General features: G+C 42.5%; 1 protein-coding gene across 1 annotated transcript in view; it reads right to left on the minus strand.

The window, feature by feature from the left end:
• The window catches only part of LOC115133545 (adhesion G protein-coupled receptor L3-like), a 267,932-nt gene that overhangs the window by 61,538 nt on the left and 184,874 nt on the right, over window positions 1-21,520 (minus strand). The window contains 1 exon segment of the mRNA XM_065021894.1: window positions 12,714-12,897. Coding sequence (XP_064877966.1) covers window positions 12,714-12,897 — 184 coding nt within the window.

A 21,520-nucleotide genomic window follows, 5' to 3' on the forward strand; every position in this document is an offset into this window, starting at 1 on the left:
AGAGAATTCCATCTGGGATAACATTTGCAGTATATGAATGGAAAACCATGCCCCTGTCGAAACGTGTTAGCATTGAACAATAGCTTTACATTGTAATACGAAACTCAGTTCTGCTCTGACTGTATGCATCACAGCACTGGAGTTTGTTTCAGATCAGAGACAAAGCAGACAAAGGGGTAACAACAAAGTTTAAGAAACACTTGATCAAAAGATGCTCCCTTCCCCAACATCAGCTATTATGCATTACTTGATGCATTTCACAAACTTCAAATGGATTTTCAAGGAGATACCTTGTCAGATTTTTTCTCAGAAGCCTTTTACTCTGATATAATTGATTCCATTCATCAGTGGTTTCAGGGTGTGTTGAATGAAGTACATCATCCTCTGAATTCGGCAGGCTTTGAAGAGTAGAGTCCCACTGAAGCCTTCCGATCAACACTGGGCTATACACGTCTCGCAACACTTTCTTCATCGAGTTAGGAGTAACTGAGGGAGCCTGGTTGCATACTACCTTGATTCGTGTTGAAGTCCACTAACTTTTGCCAACTGAGAAAATTGGCCCTCACTTCAAGGAAGCTATCGATGTTGGGGGTGAGCTGAGAGGAAAGCGATGGGTAGATGAGATAGAGACAAATGGTGAAGACAGCCAGGTTTTGGAGAACTGGCACAACAGCTGTTGTATCTGAGGGGAGATCATAATTTGTGGTTTAAAAACTGCTGCATTGTACAGCAGAGGAAAATGAGGAGTCAATAGGAGATTGGCAGAAAAAATCAGTTTCTAAGAGAAACGTTTCATGTGCTTGAATTTAGTTTGAGAATACAGAACAAAACCCATCTTAAAAGAGTATGTTGTCTTTTAAATTCTTCATTTGAGCTTGCCTAGTGCAATGGAACTAATGGAATAGTCCCCAAAGCGCAAACCCTGCCCACCTGTCACTCCAGACAGGCCCAATCAAACATGATAAGTATTTGAAGGAAAATCAATACTATTTGAACACAGGCCTGGATAGTACTCTGTTAATGGGGAGAGATGGCATCAAATATTTCAAACTTCTTTCAACTTCTGGCTTCAAGGCCACCTCTCGAATGCTCGCACAAAACACCCACAGAGGGAAGGCAAAATCTTCTTATTGTGGCTACCCTTGAAAAAAAAAGAAGTTGTTTTCATGCCATGCCATGCTCTCACTTTAAGAAAGAGAACCTTGGTATTAACATTCCGAGGCACCCTCGCAACTGCTACACAATGGTGCAAGGGATTCTTTTGGAGATGGCGAGATGTATTCCTATTCAACTGGAAAGCGACAACGGCCGATATGCCGAACAATCCCAGATCAGAGCTAACTGAGTCAGTTGCAATGTTTTTCATCCCGCTGGATGAGCCATGAAAAAAAGGCTTAAGACTGGCTTTAGGCATCACACACACCCACAATAGGTGTTGATGTGTATGCCGGTTGAAATAAGACGGCAGAAATCTGTTCATAAGATCAGCGATGAGCGGGAGTGGTACACAGACACGCATGCAAACAAAAAAAAGGTGGAGAGGAGATTAACACATACAGTGCATTCAGAAAGTATTTCAACCCCTTGACTTTTTCCGCATTTTCCTCATCAATTCCCACACAATACCCCATAATGACAAAACAAGATGTTTTTTTTTCTTACATTCTTGCAAATTTCTAAAATAAAATAACAATACCATATTTACATAAGTATTCAGACACTTTGCTATGAGACTCGAAATTGAGCACCGGTGCATCCTGTTTCCATTGATCGTCCCTGTGATGTTTCTACAACTTGATTGGAGTCCACCTGTGGTAAATTCAATTTATTGGGCACGATTTGGAAAGGCACACACCTGTTGAGACACAGATCTTGCAGCATTGAAGGTAACCAAGAACACAGTGGCCTCCATCATTCTTATATGGAAGGAGTTCGGAACCACCAGGGCACTTCCTAGAGCTGGCCACATGGCTAAACTGAGCCATCGTGGGAAGAGGGCTTTGGTCAGGGAGGTGACCAAGAACCAGATGGTCACTCTGACAGAGCTCCAGAGTTCCTGTGTGGAGATGGGAGAACCTTCCAGAAGGACAACCATCACTTCAGCAATCCACCAATCAGGCCTTTATAGTGGAGTGGTCAGACGGAAGCCACACCTCAGTAAATGGCACATGACAGCCTGCTTGGAGTTGCCAAAAGGCACTTAAAGGACTCTCAACCCATGAGAAACAAGATTCTCTGGTCTAATGAAACCAAGATTGAACTCTTATCAGTGGCAGGGACTGGAAGACTAGTCAGTTTCGAGGGAAAGATAAACATAGCAAAGTACATAGAGATTCTTGATGAAAAGCTCTCAGGAGCAGGTTAGGACCTCAGACAGGTGAAGGTTAATCTTCCAACAGGACAACGACCCAAAGCACATAGCCAGGACAACACAGGAGTGGCTTCAGGATAAGTCTAAATATCCTTGAGTGGCCCAGCAAGAGACTGGACTTGAACCCCGTTCGAACATCTCTGGAGAGACCTGAAAATACCTTTGCAGCGATGCTCCCCATCCATCCTGACAGAGCTTGAGAGGATCTGCAGAGAAGAACTCCTACCCAAGAAGACGTGAGGCTGTAATCGCTGCTAAAGGTGCTTCAACAAAGTACTACGTAAAAGGTCTGAATACCTATGTAAATGTCCTATTTCAGTCTTTTTACATTTTTTTTTTGCTTTGTCATTATGGGGTATTGTGTGTAGAAACAAATGATTTAATACATTTTAGAATAAGGCTGTAACGTAACAAAATGTGGAAAAAGTCAAGGGGTCTGAATACTTTCCGAAAGTACTGTATACACACACGCACGCGCATATGGTGGCATGCAGATTTAGGATCTTAATTTGAGCCAGTTTGCAACAGCAGGAAAATAATCCTGCAGCACAGAAAATTATGTGGATTATAAGGAATTTATATTTGTGTAGGGGTTGATACATGTTTTATAATGGAAAATTAAGTATGAAATTTCAAAGTGAAAATTACTTTTTTATCCTCAGATACACTACAACTTGTATATTTTGTGCATTGTAGGAACGTTTTCCTGCAACAGAGTGATCAAATCTGTACCTTATGAAATGATCTTCTTTCAACGCCTCATTTTCCGATGCCGCAGTCTTTAAACCACAAATGATGATCTCCCCTCAGACACAACAGCTGTTGTGCCGGCACTCCAAAACGGGGCTGTGTTCACCATTCATCTCGATCTCGTCTACCCATCGCTTTCCTCTTAGCTCACACCCCAAAATGATCACTTCCTTAAAGCGAGGGCCAATCTCAGAGGGCAAAATTGTTCGTCAGCTTCAACCATTCTTTAACCGCACAAAGCGAGAAAGTGTACATCAAGGCTCCCCCTGTTACACCTGAACTACTCCTCACTCAATAAAGAAAGTTATCCTGCAACAGGGTGATCAAATGAAGATAATACATCTGTAGGTACACACACACACACACACAGGCTAACTAACGTTATTAGGATCTTGTTTAGTGAGGAGTACATACACTCAGTCAGTTTATTAGGCACACCACCCCTTTCAAGAAAACAGGTTCACTCCTACAGACAGTGAGTCACGTGGCCATGGCTTGCTAAATAAAGCAGGCAGACAGGCATCAAGACCTTCAGTTACTGTTCGATTGAACATTAGAATGGGCAACATGAGTGACCTAAGCTGCTTTAAGCGTGGTATGATCTGCGCTAGGAGCGCCGGTTCCAGTATCTCAGAAACATCCGGCATCCTGGGGTTTCCACGCACGACAGTGTCTAGGGTTCACTGGGAATGGTGCAACAAACAAAAAACATTCAGTCAGCGGCAGTCTTGTGGGCAAAAACAGCTCGTTGAGAAAAGGTCAAAGGAGAATGGCAAGAATCGTGAAAGCTAACAGGCAGACCACATACAGAAAAATAATGGTGCAGTACAACAGAGGTGTGCAGAACGACATCTCGGAATGCACAACCTGTCGGTCATGGTCTGGATGGGCTATTGCAGCAGACGACCACACCGGGTTCCACTCCTATCAGCTAAAAACAAGAAAAAGTGACTCCAGTGGGCACATGATCACCACACTGGACAATTGAGGTGCAAAAAAACATTGCCTGGTCCAACGAATCCCAGTTCCTGTGGCATCATGCTGATGGCAGAGTCTGGATTTGATAAAGCAGCACGAGTCCATCCTGCTGGTTGTCAACGGTACAAGCTGGTGGCAGTGGTGTAATGGTGTGGGGAATGTTTTCCTGGCACACGTTAGGGCCCTTGAAACCAATTGAGCAACGTGTCCATGCCCAGAATAATTCTGGCAGTTCTGGAGGCAAAGGAGGGTCTTACCCGGTACACCTAATAAACTGGCCATGTATTTCTGGCGACAAGAGCATGAAAACAGGAATAATATATCCTGGGTAAGCTTTTGTATTGCTTGTGAGTACTGCACGTAAAAATGTAAATGTTTCACGCACAAACAAAGGCTACATGTACATACATTATTCAGCCATTGTAGGAGAGAGCAATCATCGGAGCAGTGGACATGAGAGCACCAGCTGTTCTGGACGACTATATGGTCCCGCTCTTTGTAGCCAAATGTAAGTAAGTCCTTTAAACAGGTTAACATTAACAAGGTCGCAGGGCCAGACGGATTACCAGGATGCGTACTCGGTGCATGCGCTGACCAACTGGAACGTGTCTTCAATTACATTTTCAACCTCTCCCTGACCCAGTCTGTAATACCTACATGTTTCAAGCAGACCACCATAACCCTGTGCCCAAGAACGCCAAGGTAACCTGTCTAAATGACTATCGCCCTGTAGAACATCTGTAGCCAAAAAATGCTTTGAAAGGCTGGTCATGGCTCACATCAACAGCATCATTTCAGACACTGTGGACACACACCAATTTGCATACCGCCCCAACAGATCCGCAGATGATGCAATCTCTATTGCACTCCAGACTGCCCTTTCCTACCTGGACAAAATAAAAGTCTACTGTATGTGAGAATGCTGTTCATTGACTACAGCTGGGCATTCCATACCATAATGCCCACAACGCTCATCACTAAAGACCCTGCGACTGAACACTCTGCAACTAGATAAGGGACTTCCAGACATGGCGACATGGGTAAGCAATAAATCTGCCAAGGTGACCCTCAACATGGGAGCCCCTCAGGGCTGCATGCTTAGTCCCCTCCTTTTCTACCTGTTCTCCCTCGACTGTGCATGACTCCAGCATCATCATTAAGTTTGCTGACGACACAATGGTGGTAGAACGGATCACCAACAATGATGAGAGAGTGGTCGTCAGACACTTGGCAGCGTAATGCAAGGACAACAACTTCTCCCTTAACGTCAGCAAGACAAATGAGCTGATTGTGGACTACAGGAAAGGAAGGGCCGAGCACATCCAGAGCTTAAAAGTTCCTCAGATCATTAGTGATGTGGACCCCAGCATGGTACAAACACACCAAGACAGTCGTAAAAAGGGCATGACAATGCCTCTTCCCCTTCAGAAGGCTAGAAAGATTTGGCATGGGACCTCAGATCCTAAAAAAGTTACAAAGCTACACCATTGAGATCATCTTGACTGGCTGCACCACCGCTTGGTATGGCAACTGCTTGGCATCTGACCATAAGGCGCTACAGATGGCAGGCCCAGTACATCACTGGGGCCGAGCTCTCTCCACCTAGGACGTCTATACGAGGCGGTGTCAGAGGAAGGCCCTATAAACTGTCAAAGACTCCAGCCACACAAGTCATAGACTGGCAAGCGGTGCAGCACAGCAAAGGCTCCTGAACAGCTACTACCCCAAACCATAAGACTGCTGAACATTTAACCAAATGGCTACTTGGACGACATGCATTGACCCCCTTTTGTTTGGTCGCACTGGCTCTATGCGCACTCACTGGACTCTACCCACACATACTACAGGGGCGGCAGGTAGCCAAGTGGTTAGAGCATTGGACTTGTAACCGAAATGTTGCAAGATCGAATCCCCGAGCTGACAAGGTAAAAATCTGTTGTTCTGCCCCTGAACAAGGCAGTTAACCCACTGTTCCTAGGCCGTCATTGAAAATAAGAATTTGTTCTTAACTGACTTGCCTAGTTAAATAAAGGTAAAATAAACACTACAACACACAGACACTATCTTCTGAAACTCGTCAGTCTATTCTTGTTCTGAGAAATGAAGGCTGTTCCATGCGAGAAATTTCCAAGAAACTGAAGATCTCGTACAATGCTGTGTACTACTCCTTTCACAGAACAGCGCAAACTGGCCCTAACCAGAATAGAAAGAGGAGTGGGAGGCCCTGGTGCACAACTGAGACAGAGGACAAGTACATTAGTGTGTCTAGTTTGAAATACAGACCCCTCACAAGTCCTCAACTGGCAGCTTCATTAAATAGTACCCGCAAAACAACAGTCTCAACGTGAAGAGGGGATTCCGGGATGCTGGCCTTCTAGGCAGAGTTTAAAAAAAAAGCCATCTCTCAGACTGGCCAATAAAAAGAACACAGACACTGGACAGAGGAAGATTGGAAAAAAAGTGAAAAAAGTACAGGGTAAAAAAGAAGGCTATCACTCCATTTGCAACGCTATGCAATACCCTGTGGACGGCACTTAATTGGAGCCAATTTCCTCCTACAGCAGGACAATGACCCAAAGCACAGCTCTAAACTATGCAACTATTGAGGGAAGAAGCAGTCAGCTGGTATTCTATCTATAATGGAGTGGCCAGCACTCTCACCGGATCTCAACCCTATTGAGCTGTTGTGGGAGCAGCTTGACAATATCGTACGTAAGAAGTGTCCATCAAACCAATCCAACTTGTGGTGCACCAGGAAGCATGGGGTGAAATCTCTTCAGATTACCTCAACAGATTGACAACTAGAACGCCACAAAGGTCTGCGAGGCTGTAATTGCTGCAAATTGAGGATTATTTGATGAAAGCAAATTTTGAAGGACACAATTATTATTTCAATTAAAAATCATTATATATAACCTTGTCAACATCTTGACTATATTTCCAATTAATTATGCAACTCCTTTCATGTATGTTTTCATGGAAAACAAGGACATTTCTAAGTGACGCCAAACGTTTGAACCGTAGTGTGTGTGTGTGTGTATGTGTATACAGTTGAAGTCAGAAGTTTACATACACTTAGGTTGGAGTCATTAAAACTCATTTTTCAACCACTCCACAAATTTCTTGTTAACAAACTATAGTTTTGTCAAGTCGGTTAGGACATCTACTTTGTGCATGACACAAGTAATTATTTCACAATTGTTTACAGACAGATTATTTCACTTATAAGTAACTGTATCACAATTCCAGTGGGTCAGAATTTTACATACACTCAGTGCCTTTAAACAGCTTGGAAAATTCCAGAAAATTATGTCATGGCTTTAGAAGCTTCTGATAGGCTAATTGACATAATTTGAGTCAATTGGAGGTGTACATGTGGATGTATTTCAAGGGCTACCTTCAAACTCAGTGCCTCTTTGCTTGACATCATGGGAAAATAAGCCAAGACCTCAGAAAATAAATTGTAGACCTCTACAAGTCTGGTTCATCCTTGGGAGCACTTTCCAAATGCCTGAAGGTACCATGTTCATCTGTACAAACAATAGTACGCAAGTATAAACACCATGGGACCACACAGCCGTCATACCGCTCAGGATGGAGACGCATTCTGTCTCCTAGAGATGAACGCACTTTGGTACAAAAAGTACAAATCAATCCCAGAACAACAGCAAGGACCTTGTGAAGAAAGAAGTCACTACTCCAGAACCACCATAAAAAAAGCCAGACTACGGTTTGCAACTGCACATGGGGACAAAGATCGTACTTTTTGGAGAAATGTCCTCTGGTCTGATGAAACAAAATAAGAACTGTTTGGCCACAATGTCCATCGTTATGTTTGGAGGAAAAAGGGGGAGGCTTGCAAGCCGAACCGTGAAGCACGGGGGTGGCAACATGTTAAGGGATTTTTTTTATCAATAATGACTAATGTATACATTTCAATCAGGGCTGACTAATCAGAATACTATTATGTTACTGTATAGATGTATGAATTTTCTTTTAATCCTAGTACTGAATATAATGTGTGTAAATATAATCAAGAATTAGAACAATGACTGTCTGTTCCTTGGTAGAAATGAATGAACTTATCGTCAGACTGGCTAGAACACTTATCTACACAGGAAGACCTTGGATCAGTCATAAATTATATTAAATTGGTGTGGGACGATGTGGGAAGGCTTGAGATACTGCCTTTGTACCAGGTTGAAGAAGAGACGGGACAGTTCGAAAACTCATGACGTCATTTTCAGTTTATAACCTGTGGTAAACTGTATCATGTTCAGTACTCTCGAGAATAAACACTACAGATTGATTTTGAGACTGGTCTCTGTCCATTTTATGCAAATAAGAGTCTTACAAATTCTTAGAAGTGGACAGAGTGTTTAATTTAAATGGGTATTAAAACATGTAGGAATTTAATTCATGTAACACAACATCATGTTGTGCGGGTGGTTAGCTGCAGGATGGACTGGTGCACTTCACAAAATAGATGGCATCATGAGGCGGGAAAATTGTGTGGATATTTTGAAGCAACATCTCAAGACATCAGTCAGGAAGTTAAAGCTTCGTCGCAAATGGGTCTTCCAAATGGACAATTTGTTTAAGTAAAACAAAGTCAAGGTATTGGAGTGGCCATTACAAAGCCCTGACCTCAATCCCATAGAAAATTTGTTCGCAGAAATGGAAAAGCGTGTGCGAGCAAGGAGGCCTACAAACCTGACTCAGTTACACCAGCTCTGTCAGGAGGAATGGGCCAAAATTCACCCAAATTATTGTGGGAAGCTAGTGGAAGGCTCCACAAAATGTTTGACCCAAGTTAGGCAATGCTACCAAATACTAACTGAGTGTAAAAATAAATAAATGCTGAAATAAATCACTCCCTCTGCCATTATTCAGACATTTCACGTTCTTAAAATAAAGTGATGATCCTAACTGACCTAAGACAGGGAATCTTTACTAGGATTAAATGTCAGGAATTTTGAAAAACTGAGTTTAAATGTATTTGGCTAAGGTGTATGTAAACTTCCGACATGAACTGTATATATACACACTCATAAACACATGCAAATTGATGCCAGACACACTCACACTGCTACTACTCTTGTTAATTATCTATCCTGATTGCCTAGTCACTTTTACCCCTACCTACATGTACATATTACCTCACCTACCTCGTACCTCTGCACAATGCCTCGGTACCGGTACTCCTTGCATATAGCATCATTATTGTTAATATTTCCTTTTTTTATTTAGCAAATGTAACTATGCATTGTTGAGAAAGGGCTAGTAATTAAGCATTTTAAGGTAAAGTCTACACCTGCTGTATTCGGCGCATGTAACAAATACAATTTGATTTGACATGGTTATTTTGTGGTGTCTAAATACTTATGTATGTACATGACGGTGTGGGCACTTGGGACCGCGGGGGACAAACAAAACTCATTGGCTGGCAAACTCAACAGAGCAAACTGAAAGTGAAGGCCTAGTAAACATGTCACTGTGCACGATTAACCAGACTACCTCCATGAAGGAAAAAAAAAACACTGGTAGTTCGCCATGAGGGGATTGTTTAGATTCCTTCCAAACAGGGCTAGGATCCCTTAATACCCAGATACATTGAGTACCATAGACAATAAATTCCCATTTGATTTATTCCCCAACGTAGGCTGCTTCATTCGACTTGTCAGACCTACATGTTAAGGTTGCCATGGCAGCAGGAGCCTAAAGAAATCCCCTTTATGCTAAGGGCGCTATATAATAACATTATCTTTCCCTAATGCTCGATACACGCTGGTCGTTTCTTCAGCTCGCAAACACGTTTCATTCACTCGCCTCCTTCCCCTAGTCTTTCCCTCTTCCTTACAACTGTGTTCAACAACCGTTTGAAATGTAAACTGTTCATTTGTTAAGTCCACAATTCAACAACAGTTGTTCAAAGCCTCACTGTATCTTCCCGTTTCATCCCGCAGGGGCATAGGCCAGAACATTGATATGTTTTAAGCATTTAATTTCTGTGTACATGGACGTTTTCTGCAAAAACTGACAGCTAAGGGCAATTAGGGGAGAGTGTAAACAAATCCATTATCACCCCACTGCTTTTAATATATATATATATCAATACATATCCCCAGAAGACCCTCAGGCCTTGACCATTGATTCATTATGCACAGAACTGGGGCTTAAATCAAGTTACGGTATTCATATGGATATAAAGACAGTGATTTAAGATAATTAAGTCAATTTATAGGTGACCACCGACAGAAAGGTCACCCATTCCTAACCGGGCTGAACTTGACCTCCATGTTTACTGGTTGACCTTTGATCTCATTTGGAATCTTCAAGAGCCCATTGGTGAATATTAGAGCACACAGGATCAATAGCCAGAAGGTTCTCTGTGTAATCTGAACTATGGATGTGTCACAAATGGCATCCTATTCCAAATATAGTGCAATAAAAATGACCAGGGCCCATAGGGTTCTGGTCCAAACATGATGCATCATACCATTTTGGTAATCTAAATAGCTATGCAATATAGACTGAACAAAAATATAAATGCAACATGTAAAGTGTTGGTCCCATGTTTCATGAGCTGAAATAAAAGATCCCAGAAATGTTCCATATGCACAAAAAGCTCATTTCTCTCAAATGTTGTACACAAATTTGTTTACATCACTTAGTGAGTATTTATCCTCTGCCAAGATAATCCATCCACTTGACAGGTGTGGCATATAAATAAGATGATTAAACAACATGATTATTACACAAGTGCACCTTGTGCTGGGCCACTTAAAAGTGCAGTTTTGTCACAACACAATGCCACAGATGTCTCAAGTTTTGTGGGAGCATGCAATTGGTATCCTGACTGCAGGAATGCCTACCAGAACTGTTACCAGGAAATGTAACGTTCATTTCTCTACAATAAGCCGCCTCCTAAAGTTATTTTTGAGAATTTAGCGGTATGTCCAACTGGCCTCACAGCCGCAAACAACGTGTAACCAAGCCAGCCCAAGACCTCCACATCCGGCTTCTTTACCTACGGGATCCTCTGAGACCAGCCACCTGGACAGCGGATGAAACTGAGGAGTCTTTCTTTGGAATAAAGCCCTTTTGTGGGGAAAAACTCATTCTGATTGGCTGGGCCTGGCTCCCAAGTGAAAACCATCTTGCCTCCATGGAACAATCATTGGATAACTCGTTTTACAATATATCCCAATATCTAAATTATCACATTCAGGTTCTGAAAAAACTTGAATACACTAGCTTAGATTTGGCCTAAACTCAAACACCCCAGCCACAAGCTGTTCTCTCCCTTACTGTCGGGCAGACGGTATCAGAGCATGAGGTCTGATACTAACAGGCTCAGAGACAGAAGCCATCAGACTGCTGAACACTGGAACTGGACTGACCACCTGCTCTGATTCTCCACAAATTAGCACACATGCACTCACTCATGCACCCAACCACACAGACACACATATATATACACATTAATGCTACACACACACACATATCACAACTGCTGCTCCCAGACTCTTATTATACTGCTCAGTTGAAAACTGCCCCTCATCCCCAATACATGTATAAACACTGGACTATAAATTGTGCCTTACTTATGCTAAAATGTTTATTCTATTCTACTGAGCCATTCACTTTATGTTGGTATTCAAAATATTTATTATGAAAGTTTCGTTTTGATGGTGTCCATGCGACTAATAAAACGTGAAACTTGAAACTAAACTCAAACAATGACTAAGACTCTGGATGCGTCTCAAATGGCACCCTATTCCTTACGTGGTGCCCATAGGGCTCGGGTCACAAGTAGTGCACTATATCGGTAATAAGTTGCCATTTGGGACGCAGAGGCTGCACGACTGTGCAGGAACTTAGTTTGTCCAAATTGATTTCCTTCGACGACCAAAACAAATCACATTAGGATGGCTTAACGCTCATATTACTGGCAAACGTAGTAATCTGTTTAATCAGACGTGATTGGACAACAGCCACTGCTCTTTCAGACGAGACACATTCCCTGCTCGTTTAGCCAGGTAAAATGTTCTAATCTTTGTGTGTACAGTATATCGTAATACAATAATACAATAATATAACATACCATTCAGCAGACACTTTCATCTGAAGCGACTTAGTGGGGTGCGTGCATACATTTTCATATTGGTGGCCACAGCGGGAATCAAACCCACAATCCTGGCAGTGCAAGGGGTCATGCTCTACCAACTGAGCCACACAGGACGAAGCTTGTATATTCCAGAAGTATAAATATACAGTACGTCAAGAGAAGACAGTGTTTGCGATCACACTGTCCTATGACGACTATGAAAAGGTTTGTAAAACATTCAGTCAATCGTGTCTCTTACACATTCCAGAAATCATGTTCTGGCAGGTTGACAGCTCCTCTTGTGTTCACCAGTGTACAAAACAGTGTCTGAAGAGTTCTTTTTGCCACATCAATAAGTTCTAACACTGTGTGTGTGTGTGTGTATGTGTGTGTACACAACTGCCTGCCTTCATGCATGTGTGTGATCAGATCTAATTTAATGTCTGTGCTTGTGAGTGGGTATTATGCCTCTGTGTGTGTACATGGGTCTCGGTCTGTACTCACGAATGTTGTCGGTGTTCTCCTGCACGATGTCAGTCTTGAGCAGGTTGTCGGCCAGGACGAAGGCTCCTTGCTCCACCGTGTCCAGTAGCATGGTGGCTGCTCTCAGCTGCTCCCCGGTGCTCAGGTCCCTCCACGCCGACTGGGCCTGGGGCTGAAGCAGGTTGTTCACAGTCTCCACCATGGCCTGCACCAGACAACAAGGAGAGTTAGCGACATGATAGTGGAGGGGGATAACCAACCAGAGCATCAGTAGGGAGTTAGCAAAGGGAAGATAACAATGGCATCAGTATGGGTTAAGGAAGGACTTTAGACTGTAGAATCACCAATTGACTTGAATGATGTGTCATTTAAAAGGGTTCGTTAACAAGGTTATGGCAGGACTTTCCAGAGGGAGAAATATCAAGTAAGGTTAGTCAAATGTATATTTATACTTCTGGAATATACAAGCTTGGTCCTGTGTGGCTCAGTTGGTAGAGCATGACCCCTTGCACAATTTCTCCTCGTCTGGAGATTGCTCTCTTTTCTTTCTCCCTGGTTTATTGGTTTCGGATTGTTCATTTGTGGGATTAGGGGAAACATAATTGAGGTTAAACTATATTAACATACAGTGTTCCTCAACGAGTGGTTGTCCTGAATAGCCGACAACAAAAATTGTGTTCCACCACTGGCTTCTGAACTAAATAATGTTATATTATGATTAATTAATGGTATTCTGTTTCAGTGTGTTAATGTAGCATGGAGGATTATTGGGGGTGAATACATTCATGGAACATTCATGGAAATGCATCAGCTTGGCCTACACCTGTCCAGTGATGTATATATTGGTACGATTTACCACTGACTGTCTCCACACATTCACCACGGCTCAATGTTGCTATGAATTATGCCAGATGTTTATCTTGAAGGGGTCTGCTCATATCTAACGTCGCCCACGTTACAACATGCATACATTTGTGACTACCTTTACCTGATGTTTCTCCCTCTGAAAAGTCCTGGCATAACATTATTAACTACCCCTTTTAAAATACCCATTATTCATGTCAAACAGTCAATGGTAAATCGTACCAGGAGAAACAATGACATTATATACAGTGCATTCGGAAAGTATTTAGACCCCTTTACCTTTTCCACATTTTGGTTTATTCTAAAATGTATTAAATTGTTTCCCCCCCTCAATCTACAGACAATACCCCATGATGACAAAGCAAAAACAGAAATATCACATTTACATAAGTATTCAGACCCTTTACTCAGTACTTTGTTGAAGCACCTTTGGCAGCGATTGTAGCCTCAAGTTTTCTTGGGTATGATGCTTGAACCTATTTGGGGAGGTTCTCCCATTATTTTCTGCAGATCGTCTCAAGCTTTGCCAGGTTGGATGGGGAGAGACGCTGCACAGCTATTTTCAGGTCTCTCCAGAAATGTTTGATAGATTAAAGTCCGGGCTCTGGCTGGGCCACTCAAGGACATCAAATCCAATTGTATTGGTCACATACAACATGGTTAGCAGATGTTATTGCGAGTGAAGCGAAATGACATTGAGACTTGACCAAAGCCACTCCTGCGTTGTATTGGCTGTGTGCTTAGGGTCATTGTCCTGATTATCATCAAGGATCTCTCTGTACTTTGCTACGTTCATCTTTCCCTCGATCCTGACTAGTCAGTCCCTGCCGCAGAAAAACATCCCAACAGCATGATACTGCCACCACACTTTACCGTAGGGATTGTGGCAGGTTTCCTCCAGACGTGACACTTGGTATTCAGGCCAAAGAGTTCAATCTTGGCTTCACTTATATAGACAGGTGTGTGCCTTTCCAAATCATGTCCAATCAATTGAATTTACCACAGGTGAACACCAATCAAGTAGTAGGAACATCTCAAGGATGATCAATGGAAGCAGGATGCACCTGAGCTCAATTTCAAGTCTCATTGCAAAGGGTCTGAATACTTATGTAAATAAGGGCATTTCTGTTTTATTTTGAATAAATTAGCAAAATAAATCAAATGTATTTTCGCTTTGTCATTATGGGGTATTTATTGTGTGTCGATTGATAAGGATTTAAAAATATATATACTTTAGAACAAAACTATAACGTAACAAAATGTGGAAAAAGACAAGGGATCTGAATACCTTCCGAATGCACTGTACATCACAGAACAGGTGTAGGCCAAGCTGATGCATGTAGGCCAGGCTGATGCATGTAGGCCAGGCTGATGCACCCCCCAAAATCCCTATACTCCATGCTACATTAACACATGCATGTAAACACACTGAAACAGAATACCATTTATTAATCATAATATAATATAATTTACTACAGAAGCGAATGGTGGTACACAATTTTTGTTGTCGGCTACTCAGGACGACCACTCGTTGAGGAACATTGTCTATTAATATCGTTTAACCTGAATTATATTTTCCCTAATCCCACAATAATTTAACACAATAATCTGAAACCAATAAACCAGGGAAATAGAAAAGGGAGCAATCTCCAGACAAGAGGAGAAATTGTGAGCAACTGAGGGCAAGACATTTGAATAGAAAACTAATTGGTCAATCTAAACTATTCCATCCCTCTGATGCAACAGAAGAAAATGCATTATAAAATCTGAAAATTCTGTACATGAATAGGTGTTCGCACAGAATTCACAGGTGCTTTTTCATTTTTTAAATCGAATAATCAAACATGAGTACTATTGAACAAAGGGTTTCACAGAACAGACTGAGAAAAATAATAATGAATCATTTGAAAGAAATCATCACAGCCTCTCTGATATCCCACAGCTTCAAAGGCCAATTTACGCCTCTGCGTTTGCAAAGACGGACGCCGCGCTTGATCGTAAATGCTCATTGGCGAGAATCTAAGGGAGAAACATCAAGCTTTTTAAGAGGGGGGAAGATAGCTCCTCCAACATTGCACAGGGCAATACCTTGGTGTTATCCCGATGGCTACAGTTGGTTCCGTTTTGATCAATAGACTATGAAAGAGAATAGGAGTTTCAGAGTTGATTCCAGAACAGCGGGATCCAAAACCGCGGGGGTACGAAACCTCAGGCAATGCAATGACAAAACAGCCCATTGGAGCTGCCCTACATGAATCAAAACTGATTGAGATATATATAAAAAAAGAAGCCTGATACTATAAACATTATAAACGACATAACTCATACACACAAGAGTTATCAGCTTCCAATTAATTATGTAGATCCTTAAGACGAGTGTCTTTGTTGTGGACACAGCGGCAGCTAATCTAGACTATATCTGGTACAGAATAGACAAGAGCATGCTGAAATGAGGTGGTTGTATTCAACTCACTAGTGCGCTGAGATGAAGGGAACATTAAATAGCACCAGCTGGCTATTCCACACTTCCCGGTGCACAAACACAGTCTTTAAGCCAGGCAAGCGCCCAACTTTGATGCAATTATTAATTATCTTCAGCCAAACTCAAATCGTACCTTTTGACATTAACAGAGACGCCGAGGTTGATTGGCTCTCAATTAAGGAGCTGTTTCTCTGCAGCACTGGAATATTTTCCCCTTCGCCAGTTTAAATATGATGAAGTCTGAAACGGCAATCTACTAAGCAAGCTGTCCTTCCAGAGAGTACATGCTGGAGCCATCAAAAACGTGATAAACTCCATTTTGAGTAAAGTGCAGTCTTTGGGTATGGTACCTATTAGGGTTGCATTTGCAAATCAATGTGACACAAAGCCGTATTTTGGATAGGGGTGCTCGGAAATGATAGGGCATTGATTAGTGTGCGGATTCAAGTATAAAGCCCCTCATTTTGAATCAGGAAGTCAAATGATGATGGGTTTAGCTGCTTAATATGGGGTTATGATGCTTATCTGTGGACCTAACAGAGAACAAATCAATTATGAATATAAATCTGGATGTATTATTGGCTTCAAAATGCCGGTTTGAGGATATGGATCATCTCTGTTACATGTGCTTTGACCGAGCTACAAACCATGGAAATAAAACAGAACCATTACCGGAAGCATTATTGAGTGACATGACATCTACGTCAATCATCTTCATGGACTTACAGCAAATGTATAAAGGGCGTAAATAAGGATATAAACGGACATTAAAATGTGTATACAGGAAAGAGCTGTATTGTTCTACGGTTTGTTGAATGTCATTTGCCAGCATAATCAAGCAAATGGGAAAACAATATGAGAAAGCTGTATAAACCCATCTCTTCTGCCATGTATAAATGTATTATGCAATGCGTTTCTATGGGGTAACAGCAGTAAAGCCAAATTAAATTAATTATATATAGACAGATGTATACATACATACATACACACATACAGAGGGGCAAAAAAGTATTTAGTCAGCCACCAATTGTGCATGTTCTCCCACTTAAAAAGATGAGAGGCCTGTAATTTTCATCATAGGTACACTTCATCTATGACAGACAAAATGAGAGAAAAAAAATCCAGAAAATCACATTGTAGGATTTTTAATGAATTTATTTGCAAATTATGGTGGAAAATAAGTATTTGGTCACCTACAAACAAGCTTTCTGGCTCTCACAGACCTGTAACTTCTTCTTTAAGAGGCTCCTCTTTCCTCCACTTGTTACCTGTATTAATGGCACCTGTTTGAACTTGTTATCAGTATAAAAGACACATGTCCACAACCTCAAACAGTCACACTCTAAACTCCACTATGGCCAAGACCAAAGAGGTGTCAAAGGACACCAGAAACAGAATTGTAGACCTGCACCAGGCTGGGAAGATTGAATCTGCAATAAGAAATCAACTGTGGGAGCAATTATTAGGAAATGGAAGACATACAAGACCATTGATAACCTCCCTCGATCTGGGGCTCCACGCAAGATCTCACCCCGTGGGGTCAAAATGATCACAAGAACGGTGAGCAAGAATCCCAGAACCACACGGGGGGACCTAGTGAATGACCTGCAGAAAACTGGGACCAAAGTAACAAAGCCTACCATCAGTAACACACTACGCCGCCAGGGACTCAAATCCTGCAGTGCCAGACGTGTCCCCCTGCTTAAGCCAGTACATGTCCAGGCCCGTCTGAAGTTTGCTAGAGAGCATTTGGATGATGCAGAAGAAGATTGGGAGAATGTCATATGGTCAGATGAAACCAAAATATAACTTTTTGGTAAAAACTCAACTCGTTGTGTTTGGAGGACAAAGAATGCTGAGTTGCATCCAAAGAACACCATACCTACTGTGAACCATGTGGGTGGAAACATCATGCTTTAGGGCTGTTTTTCTGCAAACGGACCAGGACGACTGATCCGTGTAAAGGAAAGAATGAATGGGGCCATGTATCGTGAGATTTTGAGTGAAAACCTCCTCCCATCAGCAAGGGCATTGAAGATGAAACGTGGCTGGGTCTTTCAGCATGACAATGATCCCAAACACACCGCCCGGGCAACGAAGGAGTGGCTTCTTAAGAAGCATTTCAAGGTCCTGGAGTGGCCTAGCCAGTCTCCAGATCTCAACCCCATAGAAAATCTTTGGAGGGAGTTGAAAGTCTGTGTTGCCCAGCAACAGCCCCAAAACATCACTGCTCTAGGGGAGATCTGCATGGAGGAATGGATCAAAATACCAGTAACGGATTGTGAAAACCTTGAACACTTACAGAAAACGTTTCACCTCTGTCATTGCCAACAAAGGGTATATAACAAAGTATTGAGATAAACTTTTGTTATCGACCAAATACTTATTTTCCACCATAATTTGCAAATAAATTCATAAAAAATCCTACAATGTGATTTTCTGGATATTTTTTCCTCATTTTGTCTGTCATAGTTGAAGTATACCTATGATGAAAATTACAGGCCTCTCTCATCTTTTTTAAGTGGGAGAACGTGCACAATTGGTGGCTGACTAAATACTTTTTTGCCCCACTTTACATACATACAGTTGAAGTCGGAAGTTTACATGCACCCGAGCCAACTACATTTAAACTCAATTTTTCACAATTCCTGACAATCCAAGTAAAAATTCCTCGTCTTAGGTCAGTTAGGATCACCACTTTATTTTAAGAATGTGAAATATCAGAATAATAGCAGAGAGAATTATTTATTTCAGCTTTTATTTCTTTATCACATTCCCAGTGGGTCAGAAGTTTACATACACTCAATAAGTATTTGGTAGCATTGCCTTTAAATTGTTTAACTTGGGTCAAACGTTTCGGGTAGCCTTCCACAAGCTTACCACAATAAGGTGGGTGAATTTTGGCCCATTCCTCCTGACAGACATGGTGTAACTGAGTCAGGTTTGTAGGCCTCCTTGCACGCACATTCTTTTTCAGTTCTGCCCACAAATTTGCTATAGGATTGAGGTCAGGGCTTTGTGATGGCCACTCCAATACCTTGACTTTGTTGTCCTTAAGCCATTTTGCCACAACTTTGGAAGGATGCTTGGGGTCATTGTCCATTTGGAAGACCCATTTCTGACTGATGTCTTGAGATGTTGCTTCAATATTTCCACATCATTTCCCCGCCTCATGATGCCATCTATTTTGTGAAGTGCACCAGTCCCTCCTGCAGCAAAGCACCACCACAACATGATGCTTCCACCCCCGTGCTTCACGGTTGTGATGGTGTTCTTAGGCTTGCAAGCCTCCCCCTTTTTCCTCCAAACATAAAGATGTTCATTATGGCCAAACAGTTCTATTTCTGTTTCATCAGACCAGAGGACATTTCTCCAAAAAGTACGATCTTTGTCCCCATAGGCAAACCATAGTCTGGCTTTTTTTATGGCGGTTTTGGAGCAGTGGCTTCTTCCTTGCTGAGTTGCCTTTCAGGTTATGTCGATATAGGGCTCGTTTTACTGTGGATATAGATACTTTTGATACTTTTTTGTATAGATACCTGTTTCCTCCAGCATCTTCACAATGTCCTTTGCTGTTGTTCTGGGATTGATTTATTTTCGCACCAAAGTGCGTTCATCTGTAGGAGACAGAACGCGGTATGACAGCTTTGTGGTCCCATAGTGTTTATACTTGCGCACTATTGTTTGTACAGATGAATGGGCGACCTTCAGGCGTTTGGAAATTGCTCCCAAGGTGAACCAGACTTGTGGAGGTCTACAATTGTTTTTCCTGAGGTCTTGACTGGTTTCTTTTGATTTCCCCATAATGTCAAGCAAAGAGGCACTGAGTTTGAAGGTAGGCTTGAAATACATCCACAGGTAAGGCCATAAGCAAACAAGAAAATTCTCATCCAGAGGCGGTTCTCCTAGTGGCCGGGGACTTTAATGCAGGGAAACGTTAATCTCTTTTACCTCATTTCTACCAGCATGTTAAATGTGCAATCAGAGAGAAAACCATTTGTTTTATATAAAACTGTAGATCACCTTTACGCCACACACAGAGATGCGTACAAAGCCCTCCCTCACCCTCCATTTGGCAAATCTGACCATAACTCTATCCTCCTACTTCCGGCTTACAATCAAAAACTGAATCAGGAAGTACCAGTGACTCACTCAATAAGGAAGTGGTCAGATGACGTAGATGCTAAGCAAAGGACCGTTTTGCTAGCACAGACTGGAATATGTTCCGGGATTCTTCCGATGGCATTGAAGAGTACACCACATCAGTCACAGGCTTCATCAATAAGTACATTGAGAATGTCATCCCCAGAGTGACCGTACGTACATACTCCAATCAGAAGCCATGGATTACAGGCAACATCCACACTGAGCTAAAGGGTAGAGCTGCCACTTTCAAGGAGCGGGACTCTAACTAGGACGCTTATAAGAAATCCCTCCTGGACAAAAGGAACACCTATGTGAGGATGCTATCAGCGTTCAACACCATAGTGCCATCAAAGCTCGCTAAGCTAACAAATCTGGGACTAAACACCTCCCTTTGCAACTGGATCCTGGACTTCAGCACAGGGGCCCCTCAGGGGTGCGTGCTCAGTCCCCTCCTGTACTCCCTGTTCACCCATGACTGCATGGCCAAGCATGACTCCAACACCATCATTAAGTTTGCTGACAACACTACAGTGGTAGGCCTGATCACCGACAACGACGAGACTGACCTCCCTGTAGGCTGTCACCTGGCAGTATGGTGCCAGGATGACAACCTCTCCCTCAATGTGATCAAGACATAGGAGATGATTACGGACTACAGGAAAAGGCCAGCCGAGCATGACCCCATTCTCATCGACAGGGTTCTAGTGGAGCAGGTTGAGAGCTTCAAGTTCCTTGATGTCTACATCATCAACAAACTATTATGGTACAAACACACCAAGACAGTCATGAAGAGGGCACGACAACACCTATTCCCCCTCAGGAGACTGAAAAGATTTGCATGGGTTCTCAGATCCTCAAAAGTTCTACAGCTGCACCATTGAGAGCATCCTGACTGGTTGCATCACTGCCTGGTATGGCAACTGCTCGGCCTCCGACTACAAGGCACTACAAAGGGTAGTGCGTACAACCCAGTACATCACTGGGGCCAAGCTTCCTGCCATCCAAGACCTTTAAACCAGGTGGTGACAGAGGAAGGCCCAAACAATTGCCAAGGACTCTAGTCACCCAAGTCATAGACTGTTCTCAATGCTACCGCAAGGCAAGCGGTACCGGAGCGCAAAGTGTAGGTCCAAAAGGCATCTTAACAGCTTCTACCCCCAAGCCATAAGACTCCTGAACAGCTAATCAAATGGCTACCCAGACTATTTGCATTGCCCCCCCCACTCCCATTTTTACGCTATTCTCTGTTTATTAACCATGCATAGTCACTTTACCTCTACATACATGTACATATTACCTCAGTTACCTCGACTAACCGGTGCCCCCGCACATTGAC

This window comes from Oncorhynchus nerka, linkage group LG8, assembly GCF_034236695.1.
Source record: "Oncorhynchus nerka isolate Pitt River linkage group LG8, Oner_Uvic_2.0, whole genome shotgun sequence".
Lineage (NCBI taxonomy): Eukaryota > Metazoa > Chordata > Actinopteri > Salmoniformes > Salmonidae > Oncorhynchus > Oncorhynchus nerka.